This window comes from Nasonia vitripennis, chromosome 3, assembly GCF_009193385.2.
Source record: "Nasonia vitripennis strain AsymCx chromosome 3, Nvit_psr_1.1, whole genome shotgun sequence".
NCBI lineage: Eukaryota > Metazoa > Arthropoda > Insecta > Hymenoptera > Pteromalidae > Nasonia > Nasonia vitripennis.
The window spans coordinates 21,809,424-21,831,450 of record NC_045759.1 but is presented as its reverse complement, the minus strand read 5'-3'; the positions used below and the strand labels follow the sequence as shown (position 1 = coordinate 21,831,450).

At 43.5% G+C, this 22,027-nt stretch overlaps 2 protein-coding genes across 5 annotated transcripts; both read left to right on the top strand.

The window, feature by feature from the left end:
* The first annotated feature begins 1,224 nt into the window (after positions 1–1,224).
* Positions 1,225–16,808, top strand: LOC100119507 (potassium voltage-gated channel subfamily KQT member 1). Of its 4 annotated transcripts, none has more exons than XM_016984746.3 (15): positions 1,229–1,673; positions 3,777–4,237; positions 4,546–4,725; positions 4,796–4,967; positions 5,107–5,197; positions 5,447–5,573; positions 5,646–5,821; positions 6,284–6,424; positions 6,519–6,629; positions 6,697–6,903; positions 9,342–9,607; positions 11,689–11,781; positions 13,109–13,265; positions 13,751–13,873; positions 14,298–16,808. In XM_016984746.3, exons 2-15 carry the CDS (start codon positions 4,117–4,119, stop codon positions 14,397–14,399), a joined length of 2,067 nt encoding a protein of 688 aa, XP_016840235.1. In that variant the 5' UTR covers positions 1,229–1,673; positions 3,777–4,116; the 3' UTR covers positions 14,400–16,808. The 4 variants fall into 4 exon arrangements, with proteins under 4 accessions (XP_031783239.1, XP_016840236.1, XP_016840235.1 ...); XM_008205260.4 differs by having other exon boundaries at positions 1,230–1,673; positions 9,327–9,607; XM_031927379.2 differs by lacking the exon at positions 13,751–13,873 and having other exon boundaries at positions 1,225–1,673; positions 9,327–9,607.
* Positions 16,809–17,438: 630 nt separating this feature from the next.
* Positions 17,439–21,510, top strand: LOC100119476 (ATP-dependent RNA helicase DDX42). The gene is made up of 9 exons (XM_001603199.5): positions 17,439–17,600; positions 17,883–18,124; positions 18,197–19,007; positions 19,082–19,310; positions 19,389–19,663; positions 19,736–19,886; positions 19,964–20,295; positions 20,375–20,515; positions 20,596–21,510. The coding sequence occupies exons 2-9, from the start codon at positions 17,907–17,909 to the stop codon at positions 20,818–20,820; spliced, it is 2,382 nt and encodes a 793-aa protein (XP_001603249.2). The 5' UTR covers positions 17,439–17,600; positions 17,883–17,906; the 3' UTR covers positions 20,821–21,510.
* Positions 21,511–22,027: the final 517 nt, after the last annotated feature.

Genomic DNA, 22,027 nt, shown 5'->3' with positions numbered 1-22,027 from the left:
TACGATTTTAAGGTTTATCGAAAAATCACCCCGTGTATGTGTGCAGGGGACCCTCCGGTCTCTTTTCTTTGTATCAATCATAAAACAACTCAATTAATCCAGCAAGTCCTTAGCTCAAAAAAAAAAAAGCAAGCGCGCAGGGGAATAACAGCGTTCAGGGGGTCGATTCGAGACTAGTAGGCTATACTATGGCTGTATACACGAGCGATAAATAACAGCGCCGACAGCGGCTCGTTATATACCTATACGCACACATGGGCGTCTAAAAAAGCGCTCCTTATACTTTTTCTCCCGACGTTAATTCGTCGAATACAAGCTTTCCCTCTACCTCCCCCCCCCCACCCCTCACCTTGTCCAGCTCCTTCGGCCGCGATTATTCTCTCTCGCGCAAGCGCTATCTCCTTCGCCATTACTTTCTTCACCTGTGTGCTCTTATCTATAAAGCCTGTCTCGCGTCCCCTGCAGGTCGTGCCGGTATTTTTCACGCTTTAAATCCGGCCCGAGGGGGGGGGGCACGATGATAAGGAAGTGCGGCTGCGATGACGATCTCGTTGAAATTAATCGCGCGGCGAGTAGTAAGAGCCGAGATACGATCGGACACCGATCTCGATCCACAGGTACGTAACGCGTCTCTTTCCACGCCTATTAGGCTCGTATCTGCCGGTGAGATCCGCCGGTGTGTAAGGAGCCTTCCTATATCTCGCGTTTCATCTAACGACGAGTCGCCCCACCCCCGCGTGTATAAGTTGACTCGAGGAAAGAAAAGAAGGTAATATATAACATTCGGGCGGACTTGGCTGCTGCTACTGCAGTCCGCGATAATTTCTACTCCACCTCCCGAAAATCCCTCCCGCACAGACGGACACGCGTCAAGTGCAGCAGCGAGAACACAGCGGAGCAGCATCGACCCTCGTCTTTGGCCTACTGGCCGGTGCGCCTGGCGAACTGACTCCGAGCGAGAGAGAGAGAGAGAGAGAGAGAAAGCCAAGAGGTGGTGGGAAGGGGGTAGCTGAGAGAGAAAGCGTGGGAGGTGGGTTTTAAGGTTGATAGGTCGCGGCGCCAGGTGTGGTCCGCTCCCCCGTATACACGCGACCTGCCGTGCTCTATACTGTATAGCGAGAGGGAGAGAGAGAGAGAGAGAGAAGTATATAGAGCTGCGCCTGATTCGGGCGTTGCGGGCGCGCGCGCGCGCAAGCAGCCAGGCAGGCAGGCAGGGGCATCGGCGGGCAGGGGTTGCGCCGCCGTCGCTCCGCAGACTGACTCGGACTACTCGGCCGAGAGCGGCTCGAGCGAGAGCAGTGATATCGCGTGTACTAGTGAGCCGAGAGCCCGGGAAGAGACCAGCTGCAGCTCTGATCGTTATCGTCTGCGTGTATACCTCTGCTCGCAGCGCACGTGTTGCTGGGGGCTGTATACCAGTGTGATCGTCCGCGCGTGTGATGATCGTGAAGCTTTGTGCGACGACGACGACGACGACGACGACGACGACGACGGAGGAGGAAACAAAGGAATGAGTGTCAAGGCCGAGCTGCTCGATCGTCGCGCGTTCGTTTCTCAGCGAGCCGGAAACGTGCGGGCTGGAGCTTTCTACTGGCCTTACGGTCTGGTCCTCTTGACAATCGCCGGGCAAATGGACGCCGACGTCGCCACGAGCTTCTCGTCGGCGTAGAGAGGTGAGCGAGAGTCGAGATAATATTCCCCCCCGAGGCGCTTGAAATTATACTTTCATTTCGGCGTCGTGCGATAGCCTCAAAACTGATGAATTATTTTCAAGTCGCCGCATCTGAAATTTTAAGCCCGACAAATTGGCGCCGAACGATAACACGCGCGCCTTTGATCCCAAGCGTCTCGAGGCGATTACAATCGACCGTGTACCGATTTCCCATCCGGACGACGGGCGACGAAATGAAAAGTAGGTCGTCCATGTGCGACGCTACTGGCGCACACGATAGATCTAAATCCATACGAACGCGCGCGCTCGCGACATTATATATATAGACACATGCACGTGTTTATGTACTAGACGCCGCGGCGCGATAGGGGGATGTGAACCCCTTTAATAATCGATCGAATCGCTATAGCTTCGCCGAGGGAGCTCCTGTGTTTGTAGTATAGCCGAAAATCGTGATTCCGACGAGCGCACGTGTCCCCTTACGATTTTCAAGCGAGATTATGTCGCTGTTTTCACGTTTTATTGTACAAGAGAGAGAGAGAGAGAGAGAGAGAGAGAGTGAGGGCGAACGGAAATATGAAAGTCCATCTCGGAGAAAAAAGAGCAGCGCCGCGAGTTTATCGATTACGAGGAGGGACAGCTCTGCCAAAGGGCTGAGGCAAAATAATTAGGCCTTTATTTCCTCCTTCTCCTGCTTCCTCGAGTCATTACTTTGGAATTTCGCCTCGCTCCCAGCACTTTGTCCTCGATTATTAGTAAAGCTCGTGTAATTGTGCTAAATTGCTCTCTCTCTCTCTTGTGTATTAACCGATTTTGCATAAAATCTCTATGTACATAGATACATCTGCAGTCTCGTCCATAAATACAATTGAGAGCTAGCAGTCGAGCGATGTATCTTTGATTATTTATCGACGGCCGTAGGTTAGCGCTAAATGAAGACGACATTGCGGCTCAACTTTCTTACTCGCACAGACACGAGGCAGAAAATATACTTCTACTCTATTTCCGCCGGCGAGGAAGGAAGAACGCGGACGTTCTATTTCGGACACAGCGCGCTTCGAATTCGATATTTCTCCCGCTTGATGATACGACGGCTATTTATTAAGGCGCCCCAGTTACCTGCTCGGCAATTGCGCGGCCGGTGGATAATGTATCGTAAAAAGTTGGCTTTAAAAATAGCCGCGGTGAATTAATTAATTAGCCGCGAGACAGCTCTGACGCGCTAAAGGAGCATCTGGATCAGCTCTCGCATGTGTGTGTGTGTGTGTATTAACGCTTTCGAAGCCTTCTTTTTTCATTACTCAGCAGCAGCAGCCTTTAATCCATTAACGGAATCGTGGTAAAGGAGAGAAACGGCCGTTGCTTCGAGGAATAATATAAAACAAGGCTGCTGCTGGCCTAGACGTACAAAGTTGACTAGTATATTTCGGCCGTAGTGTACGCGAGTATATAGAGCTGCGAAGGGCTCGAGGCCGAGGAGTCCTTGCAGTCGATGAATTCAACAAGGTTTCAACTCTTTTTAGAGTTCTGACGAACGCGAGATCCGCGAACGCGACGGCGGAAAGAAAGCAGAAGGTGTATAGGAAAAAATATAAGCTATCGAAAGTTTTTGCAACTAATGCTTAAATATAACCTATTTATTTGCCCAAGTTTGCAACTATAGTTCAGGGTTGTTATTTAATTGTCTATTATACGTGTATATGCCACATATAGCTTGTTTATTTCTTACAATCCACATGTGTCAGTAATCGATAGGTATATAATATCTGGACCTGTGTTTCAGTGCGACCGCATCCCCCGGAGGGTGCAGGCCTGCTGCTTTTTAAAAAATCCACTCGATTAATTAATTAACCAACGCGCATCCATGCGAGCGTATTTTCCCGGGCGTGCAGGGCTAGCATATCGTTCATTAGAACGTGTTGGCGTGCGCTGCGTGTACGACGTATACGCCTTTTAATTCAGCCCGACAGCGTTGCAAATGGGGATTCGTTGTACATTGCGTATATAATCGTGTGCAATGCAATATCAGGCCGTTCCTCAATGTCCGTTCATCGCGTGAAAATATTCCGGCATTGCTCTCAACGGACGTTCCATCGTCGAACAGGTTGCAAAGGCTGCTGGCTCGGCGTAGCTGTACCCCAAGCATCGGCACAGGCAGCGCTAGAGGGAAGTCCCGTGGTGTCGCGCTCCGGGACATGGTCGGTGGGACGGCCAGGCGATGACGACGTTCGAGCTCGCTCACCGCTGCACGCAATCGTCATCTCCTGCATCGGCTCGGATCCACGAGGATCTGTCCTCGTCGTCGGCAACGAGAGGCCCGATAGGAAGAAGGCAGAGAAGAAGCAAGAGGAAGGAGGAAGCGGCCGGCCGTTACAAGCGGCTGCTGCGGAAGCGATTCTCGCCCAGATCCTCGTCCTCCTCTTCTCGCGGGAGGCCCAGCAGGCATGAGAGATCGTCCGAGGCAGTACCACAATACCCACTCCCACCACCATCGCGATCACTTTCACCTGCAAGCAATGCCTCTCGAAGAGGTCCAAGGACTCCTGCCGCCATCTTCCAAGACAGGTATGGGATTCTGCCGATCGCGCCTCGCCGATCGATCGGCAAACTCTTGTGGCACGCGCCAATTTAAAAATAACTCGAGCGAGACTCGGCAAAGGTCACTATTAACGAGCCGCCTGTGTACACTCGAAAGAGAGGAGAGAGAGAGGGAAAAAAAAACGAGAGCTCGCCGCGCACTTATGTAATCGATGTGATCGCGGAGAAGGAGGAGGAGTGGCGGCTGTGAAAAATTGCCGGGCGGCCGATCGATCGACGAGCCGTTCTTCCCTCGTCGCGCCCGTTTTCACGGGGAAATCCCGATGACGTTGCAGGTAACCGCGGCTCGCTCAACGTCACGATAACCCAGCTCGGCGTCGGTCCCAGCAGCAATGCCGCCCAGCCCAAGAGCAGCGACCTGTTCCACCTGGAGCCGACGGTCGACGTCCGACCCACTCCCTCGCCCCTCTCGGACACTACCACTCTGCAGTCGGACAACGTCGACGCCTTCACCGGTTGGTAGCTCTTATGCTCTCTAAATTTGTCGTTATAATTGCGAATGATCGTTGGGACCTGCTGTTCCAGGCGTCGACCCGAGGCTGCAGCTGGGAAGCGTCAGCGGCGAGCGAAACACGTGGGAAGGCCGCTACCGCGTGAAAGAGCATCGACGCGCTGGAAAGGCAACTTTCCAGGGCCAAGTCTATAACTTCCTGGAACGTCCCACGGGATGGAAATGCTTCCTCTACCACTTCTCGGTGTCAGTGCGCTTTGTGTTACATTATCGCGCGACTCCGACAATCCAGCGAATGAGAAAAAACGAAAAAAAGAGTATAGCACTGGATTGTCGAACGCCTAAGACGTACTGGATAATAATGATAAACGTCGTTGCTTTGCAGGTTCATGGTGGTATTGGTGTGCCTTATATTTAGTGTATTATCAACGATTGACGAGTACAGTGATTTTGCGAATGAAACTTTGTTTTGGATGGTAAGTTGTACGAGTTAAGGAGATGCTGAAACTTGCATGAGTGTCAGCTAGTCAATCATCCTATAGCCGTAGGCAATGAGCCTCTCTCTCTCTCTGCCGCAGTGTGTTGCAACGGTTAAATTGGCCTCTGACCATTTTCTTATAGTACTGTACCACTGCGGCTAAGGCACACTGTTTAACGGGCTTCGGTGTCCTGTATGCGCACACTCGCTTACACGATATATTATAAAGAGATGGGCCGCTTTTCAGGAAATATGTCTGGTCGTGTTTTTCGGCGTCGAGTACATCGTGCGGCTATGGAGCGCCGGCTGTCGGTCCAAGTACATGGGCTGCTGCGGCCGAATGAGATTCATTCGAAAGCCGATATGTATTATAGGTAACGTATGCGCGGATTGATCTCGGATATCTTAACGAAGAGAGTATACAATATGTGGATGTTTGATTACAGATTTGATCGTCGTGGTGGCCTCGATGGTAGTTCTCTCGGTCGGCAGCAACGGGCAGGTCTTTGCCACTTCCGCCATTCGTGGCATCCGATTTCTGCAAATCTTACGAATGCTCCATGTAGATCGCCAAGGAGGTACCTGGAGACTTCTTGGATCCGTAGTTTTTATTCATCGCCAGGTATGGCACACCTATACGCACAATCTCTATACCTATATGCACATAGCCGAATAATCGAAGGAATACCCAATAAAGAGCGGTGATAGCGGAAATTAGCTTGATAAACGATCAACAATTCTCATTTTTCAATGCCACACTTTTTATAACGCGGAGATAAGGGGTCAGAAAACACACACACACGCGCGCGCAGTCGTACGTCGCGTGACAGCGACTTTTCCGGATGTAATTGTCGAATCGATCAGTGTAAAACGACGGCATAAGAGATAGAGAGAAAGTGTATATCTCTCTCGATGATGCACGAAACACGCGACGATAATATAAACTCGCGCGGCCTTGATGAGTAGCCGCGCTGCTACTATACATAAAGTGTGTTAAAAAAGAAAGGCGATGAAAAAAAAAAAAAAAAACTTGGGGTAAATTAGCATACTAACTTATACTGATGCGGCGCTTCTTTTCTTGCAGGAATTAATAACCACGCTGTACATAGGATTTCTCGGTCTCATATTTAGTAGTTACTTTGTATACTTGGCTGAAAAGGACGTGGTCGGACCGCAAGGGAAGGTAGACTTTGCCAGTTACGCCGACGCTTTGTGGTGGGGAGTGGTGAGCCTTTGAAATCTATGCAGGATATAATAAATGTATCTCATGACTGTCAATTTTTAATCCCTTCTCTCTCTCTCTCTCTCTCTCTGCGCAGATAACCGTCACAACGATAGGATACGGCGACGCGGTCCCCCAGACGTGGATGGGAAAGATCGTCGCCTCCTGCTTCAGTGTCTTTGCCATATCCTTTTTCGCACTTCCAGCTGTAATTATTGAACCGTTACAAACTCTCAAGGCTTTCCGGAATCGAACTGACTCTCGAAATCCCATAGGGAATCCTCGGTTCCGGCTTCGCGCTCAAGGTGCAGCAGAAGCAGCGCCAGAAGCACTTCAACCGTCAGATCCCCGCGGCGGCGATGCTGATCCAGTGTCTGTGGAGATGTCACGCCGCGGAAAAGTCGACCAACAGCGTGGCCACCTGGAACATCTACGTGAAGGACACCGCGCCACAGGGACAGCCAGCCACGCCGCTCGGAAAGGTAGGACCACCTCGGCCCTTTCTCTCTCTCTCTCTCTCTCTCTCTCTCTCGCTTTCTCTCTCTCCATATCGTTAGCCCTAAACCATCTCCTCTGTACATACGTGTATATACATATTGTTTCCGCCGGCGGCGATGATCTGCATGCGCTCGTATTTCAGTGTTGGATCTAAATGTTTCGATAACTGGTCCGCTCCGCCTACACCCGCGGAGAGACTCTTCGACTGTGTGCGCGCGCGCGCGTGTGTGTGTGCAGCCTGTAATCGTGCCAGTGTATTATACGCGTGCATTCATCGAGTTCGGTTTATGGGAAAATGATTTTGCAGGATAATTATAGTGACTTTGTGTTTAGCACGATTTATAGTTAGAGAGTTGTGCGTCGCCGCGCGGTTCACACTATGCAGTGCTACGCGCTCTCGATCTGTCTCGAGCATATTATGATGGTGATACGTGAGCCTATGTATAGAGAGAGAGAGAGAGAGAGACAGAGAGTAAAAGAGTCCTGCTATGATGGTATATTTATATACATAGTGTAGCCATTTACGCAAGCATTGCAGGACAAATACCTACTTTGCTATTATATATTATACATCTTTTATATATTTATATCTCGCACTTTTCGCTCTTATATTATATACAATCTCTATGTCTATATTAGCCAAACGTCACAAAGTATATAGTAGTGCATCGTAAGACTTGAACTATTTTCTCGACACTTTTTTATTATATTGTATCTACTTCAGCTATATATTTCATATCTATACTCGAATTATAAGCATAAAGTACTACTTTTAAAGATCAACGGAATATCAAGAGCTTATAGAGTCACCGGTGCAGCATCGATGTGCCCAATTTCGTTTCGGTCTCTGCATACCTATAACTATACGCAACATTATGTACATCTAAAAAGAAACTCGGACCATCCCCCCTCCCCTCCACGTTAATCTCCCACTTGGCCGTACATCACTGGCGAAAGCTCTCGGGCTGGAGCTCGCAGTAGTCGATATTCCATCTGAAAATTCTATTTACCCGCGCGTAATCCCTCCCGCCGCTTGATCCGATAATCGCGCGCTCGAAAAAGAGCGAAGCGAGATTTCCGCGTTTAATACACCCACGCACGTGCGCGCACGGCCCTCAGCGTTAAGCCGCGCTGACATACGCGCAACGTACTCTTATTAGCCGGTACTTTTCCTCGCACATATATACACCTATACAACTGCGCGTGAATAAAGCAGCGCATAAGAATACCGAGCTTTCTGGGTCGCGTTTTGACACGGATATGCGTATACGCGTCGCTTTCAATTTTCCGCGCGGCGGTACGTAGTAGCTTTGGAAAACTATCTCATGGTTCGCTCGGCACGAGGCTACCGTGTTGTTCTCAGCGCTGATAACGAAGGTCTCCGCGGCCTTTTTACCTTGTCACTTGTATAGAGATAGCGAGCTTTATTTATAGCCGCGCGGAGCTTAAAAATAACTCAGGCCGAGGAGTAAGGATAACTTTCGCTTATTCTATAGATTGGCATCAGGGGCAGCATCAGGGGCTTATTCGAATTTTCTCGTCGCGCAATTTTTCTCGAGGTGTATTATATATATATATGTATATATAGCATACATACCTTCGCTCTCGCGGTCATCCTTTCAAGCGTTCAAGCGCAGCGCAGTCGGCTCGGAAGCATCAATGCTCTCTCCCTCCGCATTATCGGATTTAAAGTTGGACGAGACGTGTCATTTTACGCCCGTTTTCATTCGAACGGCGCAATAACTTTCTCCTATAATATATCTCGCGCCGTATAATGCGCGGATCAGTGTCGCGAGCGTAAAATTTTCGCTACGGGTCAAAGCCGAGAGAGGAAAATAGCATAGATATAAGCACAGCTCTGCAGCTCGATTTGTCTATCTCCGCGAGGAATAATTAATTTTCCATCAGATGCAGCGGCCCGGAATGAAGCCGATAGCGGAGTAGGTAGTCGTCGTCGTCGTGTCCTAATATTGACCCGCTTATAATTTCATCGCTACTGCAGCGGTGGCTCGCGATTGAAAAATAAATTGCAGCGCTTTTAATTCCAAATGCCATTACGAGCTTGCGTAATGTTTTTTTTCCGGGGCTGCGAGCGATTACACGTATATGTTGTAGTTTGCACGATAAGAGAGAGAGAGAAACGGAATTGCCACTTGTACTCACGCGCTCTCCATTGCGTAAACGTCGAGTTTGCCGTTGTACGTGTACATAATAGAGGAGAAAGGAGAGGAGAAAGCTTCGATCCTCTCTCTCTCTCTCTCTCTCGCTCTGCTCTGTGTAACATAATTACGAAAAGAAGAAGAGATTGTAAGAAGCCGAATCCGCGCGAGAGATAAAAGAAAAACGATCTTTAGGGTAGTGCATGCTGTGTGTGTTGGCTTTTACGTAACGGGCGTCGGGGGTTCAGTCTCTGATCATCCAGGTGGCTAAAAAGGCGAGCGTCTTGAAGCGGCGAAAGTCGCGCAACCGAATGGACGTCCAGCAGCTCGACTCGTCCCAGCAGCAACAACAGCAGCAACAGTCATCCCAGCCGTCTGCTACAAGTGTGCTGCAACAGCCGGGCGTCATCAATCCAAACGCCCCGACTACCGGTACCCAGAGCTCCCAGACCGACAACGAGGGCGACATCATCTTCTACATGGAGGAGCCCAAGGCCTGCACCCCCAACCGAGTCAGGAGGGAAAACCGGTGAGTGTGCGTGCCTGTGTGTGTGCGTGTATCATAATACCTGTGATCGATTTTTCCACCGCGCGACGACGCAGCCGTTTTCCGCGACACGTGTGGGCCGGTATACGAGTCGATTCGAATGAAGTGTCGTGTACTGCAGCCGAAAGTCTCGTACGAGGGTGTATACAGTAGCGAGGGAAAAAAAAAATCGATACGCGCGCGCTACGTGTGTGTAGTTTAATTTATTTTCACGCTCCCCTCCCCTACTGTTGTATACTTTATCGAACGAAACAAATCTCTCTCGGTGACGGGACTTGAAATCGCAGAGATTGAATATATCCACTAATTCCCGGTGGTACACTACACTGTAGCGCCGGTATTTTTCCCGCGCCGACACAAAGCAAAACACGTGCGCCGTCGATAAAATCCCGCGCGAAAGCAGCGGAATTCGAGGAGATGTAACGGCCTCTTTCTCTGCTCGTGTGTATTTTTAGCCGCTACGCTGTCTTTACGAACCCTCGTATAGAAGGAATTTCGAAGGAGTGGGCCATCGCATCCCTCTCTCGAGCTGTCTATATACGTGTTCATATACACAAAGAGAGGCGCTTTTTCCTTCGCTCGCTCTTTTCGGCCGTATCCTCGGATATTTATTAAATTCGATTTCATTCATACGTTATACGCTAAGGACAGGAGGAGAGTGAGCTGGGCGTACGCGCATGAAATTAAAAAATTCATAATGCAGCACTGCCGAGATAATCTACCCCATATGTACAGCTCGGATGACATGATTTTTTCATTCTGCGCTCGGTTTTTATTGATAAAGATCCGGCCCCCTCTACCCTCGATTCCAGGCCATCTCGCGTTCGCCTATTGAATATATCCGCGCCTGTACAGTCTTAACGCAGCTCTGGATAATTCAGCCGATCAATTATTCAGCAGTCTCTCCCTATTCCTCTATTATCATTGCTCCTATGCGCGGGAAATAAGCGGCGTTAAACATATTGTTTAAATCTCGGATGCTTATCTACGCGCGCGCGCGCCAAATTGACGCCTTGAACTCCTTTCCTCATACGCCGCGCGCACACACACACAGACACACATCATTGTCCCTTGGATTTTTATCGCGCGATGAGGCTGTATTTTTAAAATGGAAAATGCATCGCTGCACACACGTGGGGGGCCGATTATTTATCGTTCCTTCTAATTAGCTCATTCGTCAAGTCGTCGGGGGCTCACGTGCCGGCGAGTATTAAAGCTCGAATCTCGCGTCGGCCAAGAGAGAGAGAGAATAACAGCTTGGGAATTAGGCAGAACGAGAAGATCGCCTATCTCTGCGCGTTTTTCCGACGATTACGCGCGCTGTATACGCGAGACGATCGCGATTCCTTTCGTTACAATCTACCCTTTTTTTTTTGTTATTTCACCAAGAAACACGTTATTGCTACTTTGGGTATTTTCTTTGAGGCGACTTTTTTCTTTATAATTTATGCATCGCCTCTGTTGTTATGTAGATAATACGAAACAAAGACTCGCATATATACAATTATACACAGCTGCAGAATAGAACACTTTTCAATTTAAGCTTTGAAAGCGCATAATGTTGGTCGAATACAAAGCTCTCATTATCACACGCTTCTTTTTTACATCTTTATATATTATACTCTTGACGGAAAGCGCACACAACTGTGGTAACGCACCTTTTTTCTCAGTATATACGCATCAACATACATATATATATATATATCCTTCTCTTGGCCTATTGTACTCGGTAATGCAACAAAGTACCATGAAATGCACGAAAAGGAGCAAAATCAACGAAGCCAGTACAATATATGCTCATTGTCGTCAAAATCGTGCAATATAACATGTGGGTCGAGCAATGTGAAGTTTGAAAAAAAGGAACGCTTATTCGCGCGCATTATAACGTGAACAGCCGCGCGCGCCAAATAAGAGATTTTCCTGTCCCTCTCTCTCTCTCTCTGTCTCTCTCTTTCTCTCTCTCGGGAAAAAGCAAACAACGCGAGCGAGAGACAGAGAGAATAGAAAATATACAATAAGCATCGGGGGCTGAACGCGTGTGTTGCGAATTTCCAATTTTCCAGGGGAAGCCTGTTCACTTCGCAGACTAGTTCCGTGACGGAAGCGGCCAGCGATGAGATCGACATCGACATGGACGAGCCCCAACGAGTGACGACGTGAGTAGAGACAAATGCGTTATTTCGTTTGTCTATGATGTTTGCATTTTCCCGCCCGAAGATATACGTATTATTATTATTATTATTATTATTATTATACAACAGCTGTACATATTCAGCAAGCATCTCTCTGTGTATTATACTATAAAGGAACTGTATTATACAAAAAACATATACGTGTAATAGTGCATGACTGCGAGTGTATTGAAGAGAAAAGAAAACGTACACGAGGGGTAAGAGCTGTATCATTGCGCAGTGTATAGAATGAATATACTCGGAGAGAAGAGCGTTTTCCGATCCTCGCTCGTTTTGTTATACATATTCGCGTACCTCTGTGTATGCCTGAGCTATATATATATATATATACGTTGTAGTCCATGTGTGTGTGCATAGTGTGTAAATTCACGTAGACCAAGAGTTTTTGTACATACTTCATACGAGGGCGCATATACGGTATGTACGTGCATTATGAGATTGTACTTTGCGTACACTTGTTAACGCATGATGGCTCGCGTTTCGTCGATGCAAACTCTCTCTCTCGATGATGTGCATGTTTCCCCGGTGCAGGTCGGATAAATTGGATGCTAATTCGTGTTACACACCGCCGACGCAACAACGGATTATGCTTTGTAAATACAATATATACAACTGTATACAATATGGCTGAGTATGAGAAATAATATAAAAGCCTAACACACACACACACACACACATACTCGCTCGATGTTTATTGTCGAGGGATAAGGGTATAATGTGGGAGGAGTATATTGTTCTCGCGCTCTCGATACTTTTTCGGTGCATCTACACACATTCGACATTCATCCTCGACTCGCCTTTTTCTTCGTGAAACAACAACAACAACAACAACAATAACACAAATCAAACGCAATTTCAGCAGGACTTCGAGCTGAGGAACGAGAGGACTGCCGGCTGTTTCCACACGTTTTCACCCTATATACATATCGCAAATTTAATTTTTCAAAGTAGCAGTAGTTCGCAAAGTTTGTTTTCTCGCACACGGAATGCATACACAGCTGATCGTGCCGCATGTCACGTGCTTTTATTTGTGCTTGTTCATTGCATGCAAAATAAATCAAATACTGGTACTGAAATGTACAGACAAGTTGTTTGCCGCACCGGTAGTTACGCACATGCACGTGCCATTACAGAAAAAAACTAGAGCTAAGTAATCGTCAAAGAGAGTTTATATACTATTGTTGCATGCGCGATCGTTTTTTTTTTGTTATTCCCCGATATCTATCATATTAGCCCGTACGCCGTGTATGCAGGATAATTATATCCATAATTAAATATAAAAACAATCCAGATTGACGGAGGCACACCGGAACGCGATAAGAGCCATTCGTAAGATCAAGTACTTCGTTGCTCGTCGCAAGTTCCAGCAGGCACGCAAGCCATACGATGTACGGGATGTCATTGAGCAGTACAGCCAAGGTCACCTCAACATGATGGTGCGAATAAAGGTAAAGCAGCGACGCTTTTTTTTCTCTTTCCTCTCTCTCTCTCTCTCTCTCTTATCGCAACGCGGCGATCTCGCGTTAGAGTATAAACAAACTTTTGAAAAATTGCCGCCAATTTCAGATACACATAGTCGAAATTACACGAGATATCCCCTCATACCGATGCTTATCGAATATACAGGCTGTTAAGATCGATACGTATACGGTCAGGGGGATAGGCGATAGCAGCTGGATATTTGCAAAAAGCTGCATCGCGAATATCTCAGCTCTCATGTATAAATTCACGGAGACGACTATGTATAATACGTCGGAGCATGCAGAGAACAATGAGGTCGATGATAGAGCGCGAGCGTGAAAATGCAAAATGCAAATTTATGCATGGATTTCGAATCGATATAACGCTCCCTCACTCTTGCATATTATAAGAGAGACGAGCCGCAATAAAAATCAATGTGTGTATGTGTGTGCGTGCGTGTGTCTGTCGACAGGAGCTGCAGAGGCGACTCGACCAAACTTTGGGTAAGCCGGGTAGCTACCTTGCAGGAATCGATCGGTCAGGTAACATCAAGCCAATGACAATAGGCGCGCGCCTCTACAGAGTGGAGCAGCAGGTGAATGGTCACTTCTTCTATCTTCTATTTTTTTTTTTTTTTTTTTTTTTCTACACTCCTTGCTTGTTCGCGTGCCTCCGCCCTATATACTCGCTATCTTGAATTTCCCGCGTGAGCTTTTACGACTTTTAGAGACTATAATACATGTATAGCGTAGAGTGCTTTATTTCAATTACGTCGCGCGGGATGTAAATATTTGTCGTCGGACACATCGAAAAATTTTTCGACGACGATGGTGAGAATCTTCTCCGCGCACCCCGAACGCAAACAGAGAGTTTATTACTCGGCGGGCGGCTATAGAGTTTCAAAAAAATTCGAGAATAACCAGTCGGTAAAAGCGAGAAAGGGTCGATCGCGAGGGGCACGCGAAAAATAGAGAGAGAGAGAGAGGAGTGGAGAAAGGCTAATGGTTCCGTTGTTTCAGTTGTCGATAATGGACAAGAAATTAGACCAGCTCATGTACGTACTGAACGCGGTTGCACAAAAGCAGCAAATTCCCCTGCGCAGCATCGAGGACGAAGTTTGAACGTGAAGGTACGTGTGTGTGTGTGTGTGTGTGCGTGCGGGGCGCTTATGAAATTCTAACGATCGCTAAACAACTCCGCTAATACCTGCATCGATATTATTATATACTTGTGCGTATAGCGTGATTGTCCTCTGCCAGCGATATAGTGAAAATTATTAAAAAAAAAAAATTCTATCACGTGTACCGCATGAAATTTTAAAGCTGACAGAGGGCGAGAGGCTTATACAGGTCGAAAGAACGCAATAAAAAAAAAACTGAAGTTAATTATACACAAGCGCACAGCAGAATAAATGATCACACAAACTGTCGATCTATGTCGTACAGCTATACGCTATATAGAAGAAAAATAATGAAATAACTATAACGAAGCGCTCTTTCGCTCTACTATATCGCTATATATTATATATAAGCATCGGACATCTAGCGTGTGCGTGACGTGTATATTATGCATACGCGCATATATACCTGCGCGCAGCTATTCGTTTTAACTTTAATCGCTCTCTCTCTCTCTCTCTCGCGTATGCGCCAACACCTCCTCTGTACATAGTGTAAGATATATTGAAAAGAATATTCCATTATCGAATATAATAATTATTATATGAACTATCGTCGCAACGACCTTTTCGTTCTCGAGCACCAATATACCGTTTGTACATCTCAACGATATAATATATCGTTATAAGATATTCTCTATATAGATATGTTTACATTGTTTGTATAAGCTTGTTATATATAGATATACTTCGTTATGGGTATATAAGTTTTTATTCATTGTATATCGGTTGTAACGCGAGAGCTGAATATTTTGTATGATATAATTAGTGTTGTATACGCTCGACAACTTTTTAACAGATACTTTCATTCTACGCAGTATACGTGTGATTATGTTGGTAAAATTTTTATTCGCTGTTCAGATCAGATCCGATTCGACTTTTACACTATATTATACGATGTGTATAGTGAAAACGCTTAACGTAGTTAGGGCACATTCAATTTATGTATATATAGTCTAACATCTACTTTTCTGTGATTCATAACTAGTAGTACGCAATTATAAATTGTAGATATATTGACACTGAAATCATACAAACATTTTTTTTTTTTTTCTAAATAACTCAAAGTATTATAAAAGGATGAGTATAAAGTAGTGTAAAAATTTCTGAAATGCATGATAACATTGAATAATAATGAGTGTAATTATTATAAACATGTGAATATAAGCAATGCTGAAATTGTAGAAAAAATTAAATTATTAACGATATGCAACTGAATTATTTTTTTCGCGATTCAAGCTGTTTTCGTATACATTTTAACACTGCAAAGGTACACTGAGTCACATTAGGGACTGCTAAAGATATATTTAAAAAATAGAAAATATATAGCATGAATATATGATAGAAAAATACAAGCATAATCTTTCACTTTGAAAAAGTCTTAAAAAGCCTCTTTTATCTAAATCTGACGAATTCAGCAAATTTAACAATTAAGATAAAACTTTTACTATAGTGTATTTTTGAATCTTAATGTATGCGTACTAAATTTCATTCATTACCACGTGTGGAACATTTATTAGAGATTGTTCATATAACTTCGCCACGGCAGTGTACTATTACAGTATTAAAATACAAGAGGAATATGGCTGAACTGCTGTGTACCATAATAAACGAGAAATGCGATACTCAATTACTGCAAAATTTTACGCAGCCATATAAAAGCTGAATAAATTCTCTTCTCCATACAATTCGCTACAAGTTTCAAACTCGAAATTAATAATTTCGTCATCAAATAAATACATCATGCGTACAAACATATCATACGAATTCCAGAATAGAGCAAGTTATCAATTTTTTGTTCGACGATTGATTGCAAATGGTTGATGAAATTAGATTATAGAAAAGCAAAGTGCCTAAGCGTCATGGAATCGACGCCACCAAGTTCGAGTTACTGATGATTTTAAGCCTTGGTTGCGTCATGAAAAAACTGATGATTCTATTATTGGCTCTATATAACTACTATATATTACTGTTTCACGGATTATTCCGCAATATATTATTGAATTATATTAGAAATTATTATCTTGCATTGAATAATACATAACTTACTTGAATGATTCTTCATTACTATACTATTGGATATACGAATTTATAAGTACTCATCAAACTAATAATAATTTTCAAAAGTTCCTAAGTATAAGCTTACATTTCTTCGGTTGTACTGAACAGAATATATGGAATATGCTTTGAAAACCTTACTTTTGGTAAAAAAACAACAACAATGACAAACAAACAGTCGAAATGATTCCGTGAAAATTGTGCAGCGTGTATAAAAGTGTAATAACCTTGGAGCAGTACGTTCGAAACGCTTAATCATAAGTGCGTATATAGATGTGTCTACCTACGATGAAAAAAATAAAACTTTACAAAAACCTTTGGGAACAAAGCGAAAACTGAAATCTAGCGCTTGACTCTTTTTTCGCACTTATATATATATATATATATATATATATATATATATATATATATATATATATATTGCATGTTATAAAAGGTGCCTTTAGTCTAGACCAAAATCTCGTAACGAATACAATCATCTTTTCTTCTTTTCTATCGTCATTAATTTTATATATATACATATAATATATTATATCGTATAAGTTTTTTTTATTATATTGAAACTAGTCAATGTACTGTATAAGAATTATTCTGATATGTAGTTTTAATCGCGCGAAATAAATATATTATACATATAATAACTATAACTAAGCTATAAATAATAACTATGCGCTCCGATGACATATCTTTACTGCTTTGAAACAAAAGAATAATAAAACATATATGATTAATTAAGCATTGTTGTTTCATCGTTTACCCTATACATCCTTTTCCATTATTTACAATTAATATTGCGTTATTTTTTAATTTCGTCAAGTCTGACGCCACCAAACGTGCCTATATAGCGGACAGAAACCTGTAATTTCTGATTACCGACTGATTCTTAACTTGATCAATATAGGTATATATGGTATGCCTCGCGTCTCTCGTCCCGTCGAACAGTCGGCGAACTGTAATCTCTGGGGTAGACTGTAGAGCATCGAGAGAGCAACAAAGTGTTTTTGCTTTTGTGAAGAATGCGTTGTTTAGGCTGTGAAATGGTTTAATTTAGGATTAATGAAAATTCACGCTAATAATTCGCATTTCTAAGGTAAATATTTCATTTCATGTTTATTTCTCCATACCATGGGTTTGATTACCGTGTAATGCATTTATACATCGAAAATTCTAACCTATAATTCGTAATAATAAATTTGGAATATTCATTGAAAGTTCTATCCAAGTACAAACATTTCACACCGATCGATACTTCTTTGACATTCTGTCATACCACTGATGTACTGTTATAATTAGTTTTTCTCTGTTTGTGTATGATCTCTATTTTCTAGGCTTTAAAGTTTAGTTTGTTGATAATGTATAATATTTTCTTTAGATTACAACTTCGTTGCTTGACAAAATGAGTTACAATAACCGAGGCAACAATGGCAAGAAGCAGAAGGGATTCGGTTTTGCCGGATTTCAAATGTCTGGTCACAAACGGACAGGAGCAGCTATACCTCCTCCACCACCGAATTCTGGTTTTAGCAAGCAAGGATATCATACTATGAATTCTATCACTGAAAATGCTTTATCGACTTGGGGAGTTCCAAAGAAACGGAGCAAAACAGAAGAAGAGTGAGTATAACTTCAATACTTAGCAAGACATTTTGAGATTATAGGTTGATAAACTTGATTTATGCATCTCAGGTATTTTGATGATGACGATGACACTCCTACATCCTCGACCTTGGAGTATATTCCTGCTCCTGGTTCACCTTCGTATGAAGAGCACATAAACAAGAATAAAAAGAAAGAGGATAGCGACAGTGAGGAGGATCCCCTTGATGCATTTATGGCTGGCATTGAGTCGGAAATAGAAAGAACCAAAGCTCCAAGTGTAGAGGATCGCAAGGAAGAGAAGACCAAAGGGATTAGGGCAGATATCGATGGAGAAGATGATGAAGAAAGTTACTACAGATATATGGAAGAAAATCCAAATGCTGGTTTACATTTGGATGATTCTGATCAAGAAATTGAATACGATGAAGATGGAAATCCTATTGCACCTCTTAAAAAGAAAGAAATTGATCCTCTCCCTCCTATCGACCACAGTGTGATACCGTATGAGCCATTTGAGAAAAACTTTTACAATGTGCATGAGGATATTGCTAATTTGAACAAACAACAAATCGACGAATTGCGAAAAACATTAGGAATCAAAGTGACAGGACCAGCTCCTCCTAATCCTGTAACAAGCTTTGGACATTTTGGATTTGATGACTCTCTGATTAAATCTATTCGAAAGCATGAGTATACTCAACCAACGCCAATTCAAGCACAATCTATCCCAGTGGCGTTAAGTGGAAGAGATCTCATTGGTATTGCCAAAACTGGTAGTGGTAAAACTGCCGCTTTTGTTTGGCCCATGCTTGTACATATAATGGACCAAAAAGAATTGGACTCAGGAGATGGACCAATCGGTCTCATACTAGCACCAACCAGAGAACTGTCGCAACAGGTAATTGAGTGGAAAATTTTTAAATAATAGTTGTATAGCAGAATGCACAGTATCATGTATTTCAATTTTCGCAGATTTATCACGAAGCAAAGAAGTTCGGAAAAGTTTACAATATACGAGTTTGCTGCTGTTACGGTGGTGGCAGTAAATGGGAACAAAGTAAAGCTTTAGAAAGCGGGGCCGAAATAGTGGTCGCCACGCCCGGTAGAATAATAGATTTAGTTAAAATGAAAGCAACAAATCTATCCAGAGTAACGTTTTTGGTACTTGATGAGGCTGATAGAATGTTTGACATGGGTTTTGGTAAGCATTTATCCAATACATTTATATTCTTTCTGTGTCATACCTTTATTAATTTTAGCATGTCATTGCTTTTTACAGAACCCCAGGTCCGATCAATTTGTAATCACGTTCGCCCGGATAGGCAGACGTTGCTGTTCAGCGCAACATTCAAAAAGAGAATCGAAAAATTGGCAAGAGATGCATTGACTGACCCAATTAGAATTGTACAAGGAGACGTAGGTGAAGCAAACACAGATGTAACTCAACACGTAATTGTATTTTATAAGAATCCTACGGGCAAATGGACGTGGCTAAACCAAAACATAGTCGAATATTTGAGTTCTGGCAGTTTGTTGATATTCGTAACTAAAAAGGTAAGAAAATTACTGTTAGTTATGGCGTTTCGTGCTGAGAACGCAATTAATGAAATGTCTATTTGATCACAGTTGAATGCCGAGGAATTGGCCAATAACTTAAAGTTAAAGGAATACGAAGTGCTGCTGTTACATGGTGATATGGATCAGGTTGAAAGAAACAAAGTTATCACATCTTTTAAGAAAAAAACAGTTAGTATTCTTGTTGCAACGGATGTCGCAGGTAAGACCAAACATCGATACGCATGTACCCTTCCGATCGGTCAACACGAAAATAAAAAAATTAAATTTTTATCACAGCTCGAGGTTTGGATATACCGCACATAAGGACTGTCATTAATTACGACGTCGCTCGTGATATCGATACTCACACGCACAGAATCGGTCGAACCGGTCGAGCTGGCGAAAAAGGTACCGCTTATACGCTGGTCACGGAGAAAGACAAAGAATTCGCTGGACATCTGGTGAGAAATCTCGAAGGAGCTAATCAGGAGGTGCCAAAAAGTCTTATGGATTTGGCTCTACAGAGCAATTGGTTCAGAAAATCAAGATTTAAGAGCGGCAAAGGCAAACAAGTAAATGTGGGCGGTGCTGGCTTCGGTTTTAGGTCGAAAAATTCGTCTTCCAATCAGGTAAATCCAAAATCTGTAAACTATAATTTATGCATTGGACTCGCGAATAATTGGTTACGTTCATCTAACTTTGCTGCAGAGCGATCAGTCGAATTCGTCAGCGTCGTCGTCGCAGTCAAAAGATATCAGTGACGTAGTTAAGAAGCTGGAGAGATCGGGACCGGGCAGCGATCGACTGTCAGCGATGAAGGCTGCTTTTCGAAGTCAATACAACACTCAGGTAATTTTCGCCCGACTTATATATTATTAAAAAAAAAAATGTTGCGATCTATCCAAACTAATAACGAAACGAAATGCTAGTTTCGAGCATCTTCCGATCACACGTGGGAACAAACCATTACTCCTCCTTCGGTAATTATGCCGCCGCCACCTCCGCCACCACCAGGTGGTCTGCCAAGCGCAGGAATGTCGATGCCACCTCCTCCTCCACCCCCAGGCAGTGAACCCGCAAATAATAAGAACGTGGATGCAGCGGAAGCGGCAAAACAGGAAAGAAAGAGAGTGAGAAAGAGTCGGTGGGAATGATAATATAATTTGTTGATAAATTGTCTACTCGTCATATCTGAAAAGCCGATAAAGGTTGAGAAAGCGATCACTGATTGACCAGATTTTTCTAAAGAAAAATAGCGTGGATTCGACAAAGGCCACACATTAATCGTAACGTACACTGCAAGAGATAAATCAAAGGCAAGTTTTGTCTTACCTTTTTAAAAGTTCTCCTTTTTTATATCAACCACTATACAACTGAGATATATTTTTTCGCAGTTTTCTTTTGTCTTGCTTTAATTTTTAGAAGCACGCGTTATTGAAAGTATGCTTTCCGTTTTCGCATGTTGGGAAAACATGCATATCGATCGAATTGTATGTATATATTTAAATCAAGAAAATGAACTTTTCGTTGTGTGTTGAAATCTCAATGGATGATTGACGGAACCTCATACCAGTTTATCGAAAGGCACGTTAGTATGTATATTTTTAATCTTGTGTAAGTGTACAATTAAACGATTATACGTACGATATTCTTTTTTTTATTATAGACAATAAAAATTGCTCGAAAATTAAAACTTCTTTTTGAGAACTCCATCGTGTTTTAGGTTTTAAAAGAAACTTTATTTTGTATGTATACATTTTAAAAAACAAACACACCTCGGATAATGTATAATTAATACATCCCTCATCTAATTACGTGTAATATAAAAAAAAATAATAATAATATTCAAAAACGTTTTTCACAAGGGACCATACCTCAAAGGCAGCATCCAGTAAATGGACGCCCAAGCATATGCTATTTAGTGATTACCGACGAATTTTTGTTTGTTTGTTGTTCTGATTTACTGCTATACATCATGAAAGAAAATTTGAACTCCTCTATGAGAGATTACGGATATAATGTACTATAAATATGAATAAGGCATACACACCTATATAAAATGAATCTTCGTTTCCTGTATTTTACATGCGGTGCGCACATGCACACAGACGGACAATATACCGCGAGTGTAATATGCGTTTAGACTTAAAGTTACATACGCGCATAGATGTATCGGCTAGGAATCTAAGGAAAAATGGTAAAAACCTGCTGGCAATTGTACTAAATTACGTAGATATACATGGTTATGAGTTAATCTGCGAATCCTTGGACAGCCATTTAGGGCACCGCTGCAATCGAGAATCGCCTTGTTGTATAGAGAGACTCGCTCTCTGCGCGACGTGTCGTCGCCGCCGCCGCGTC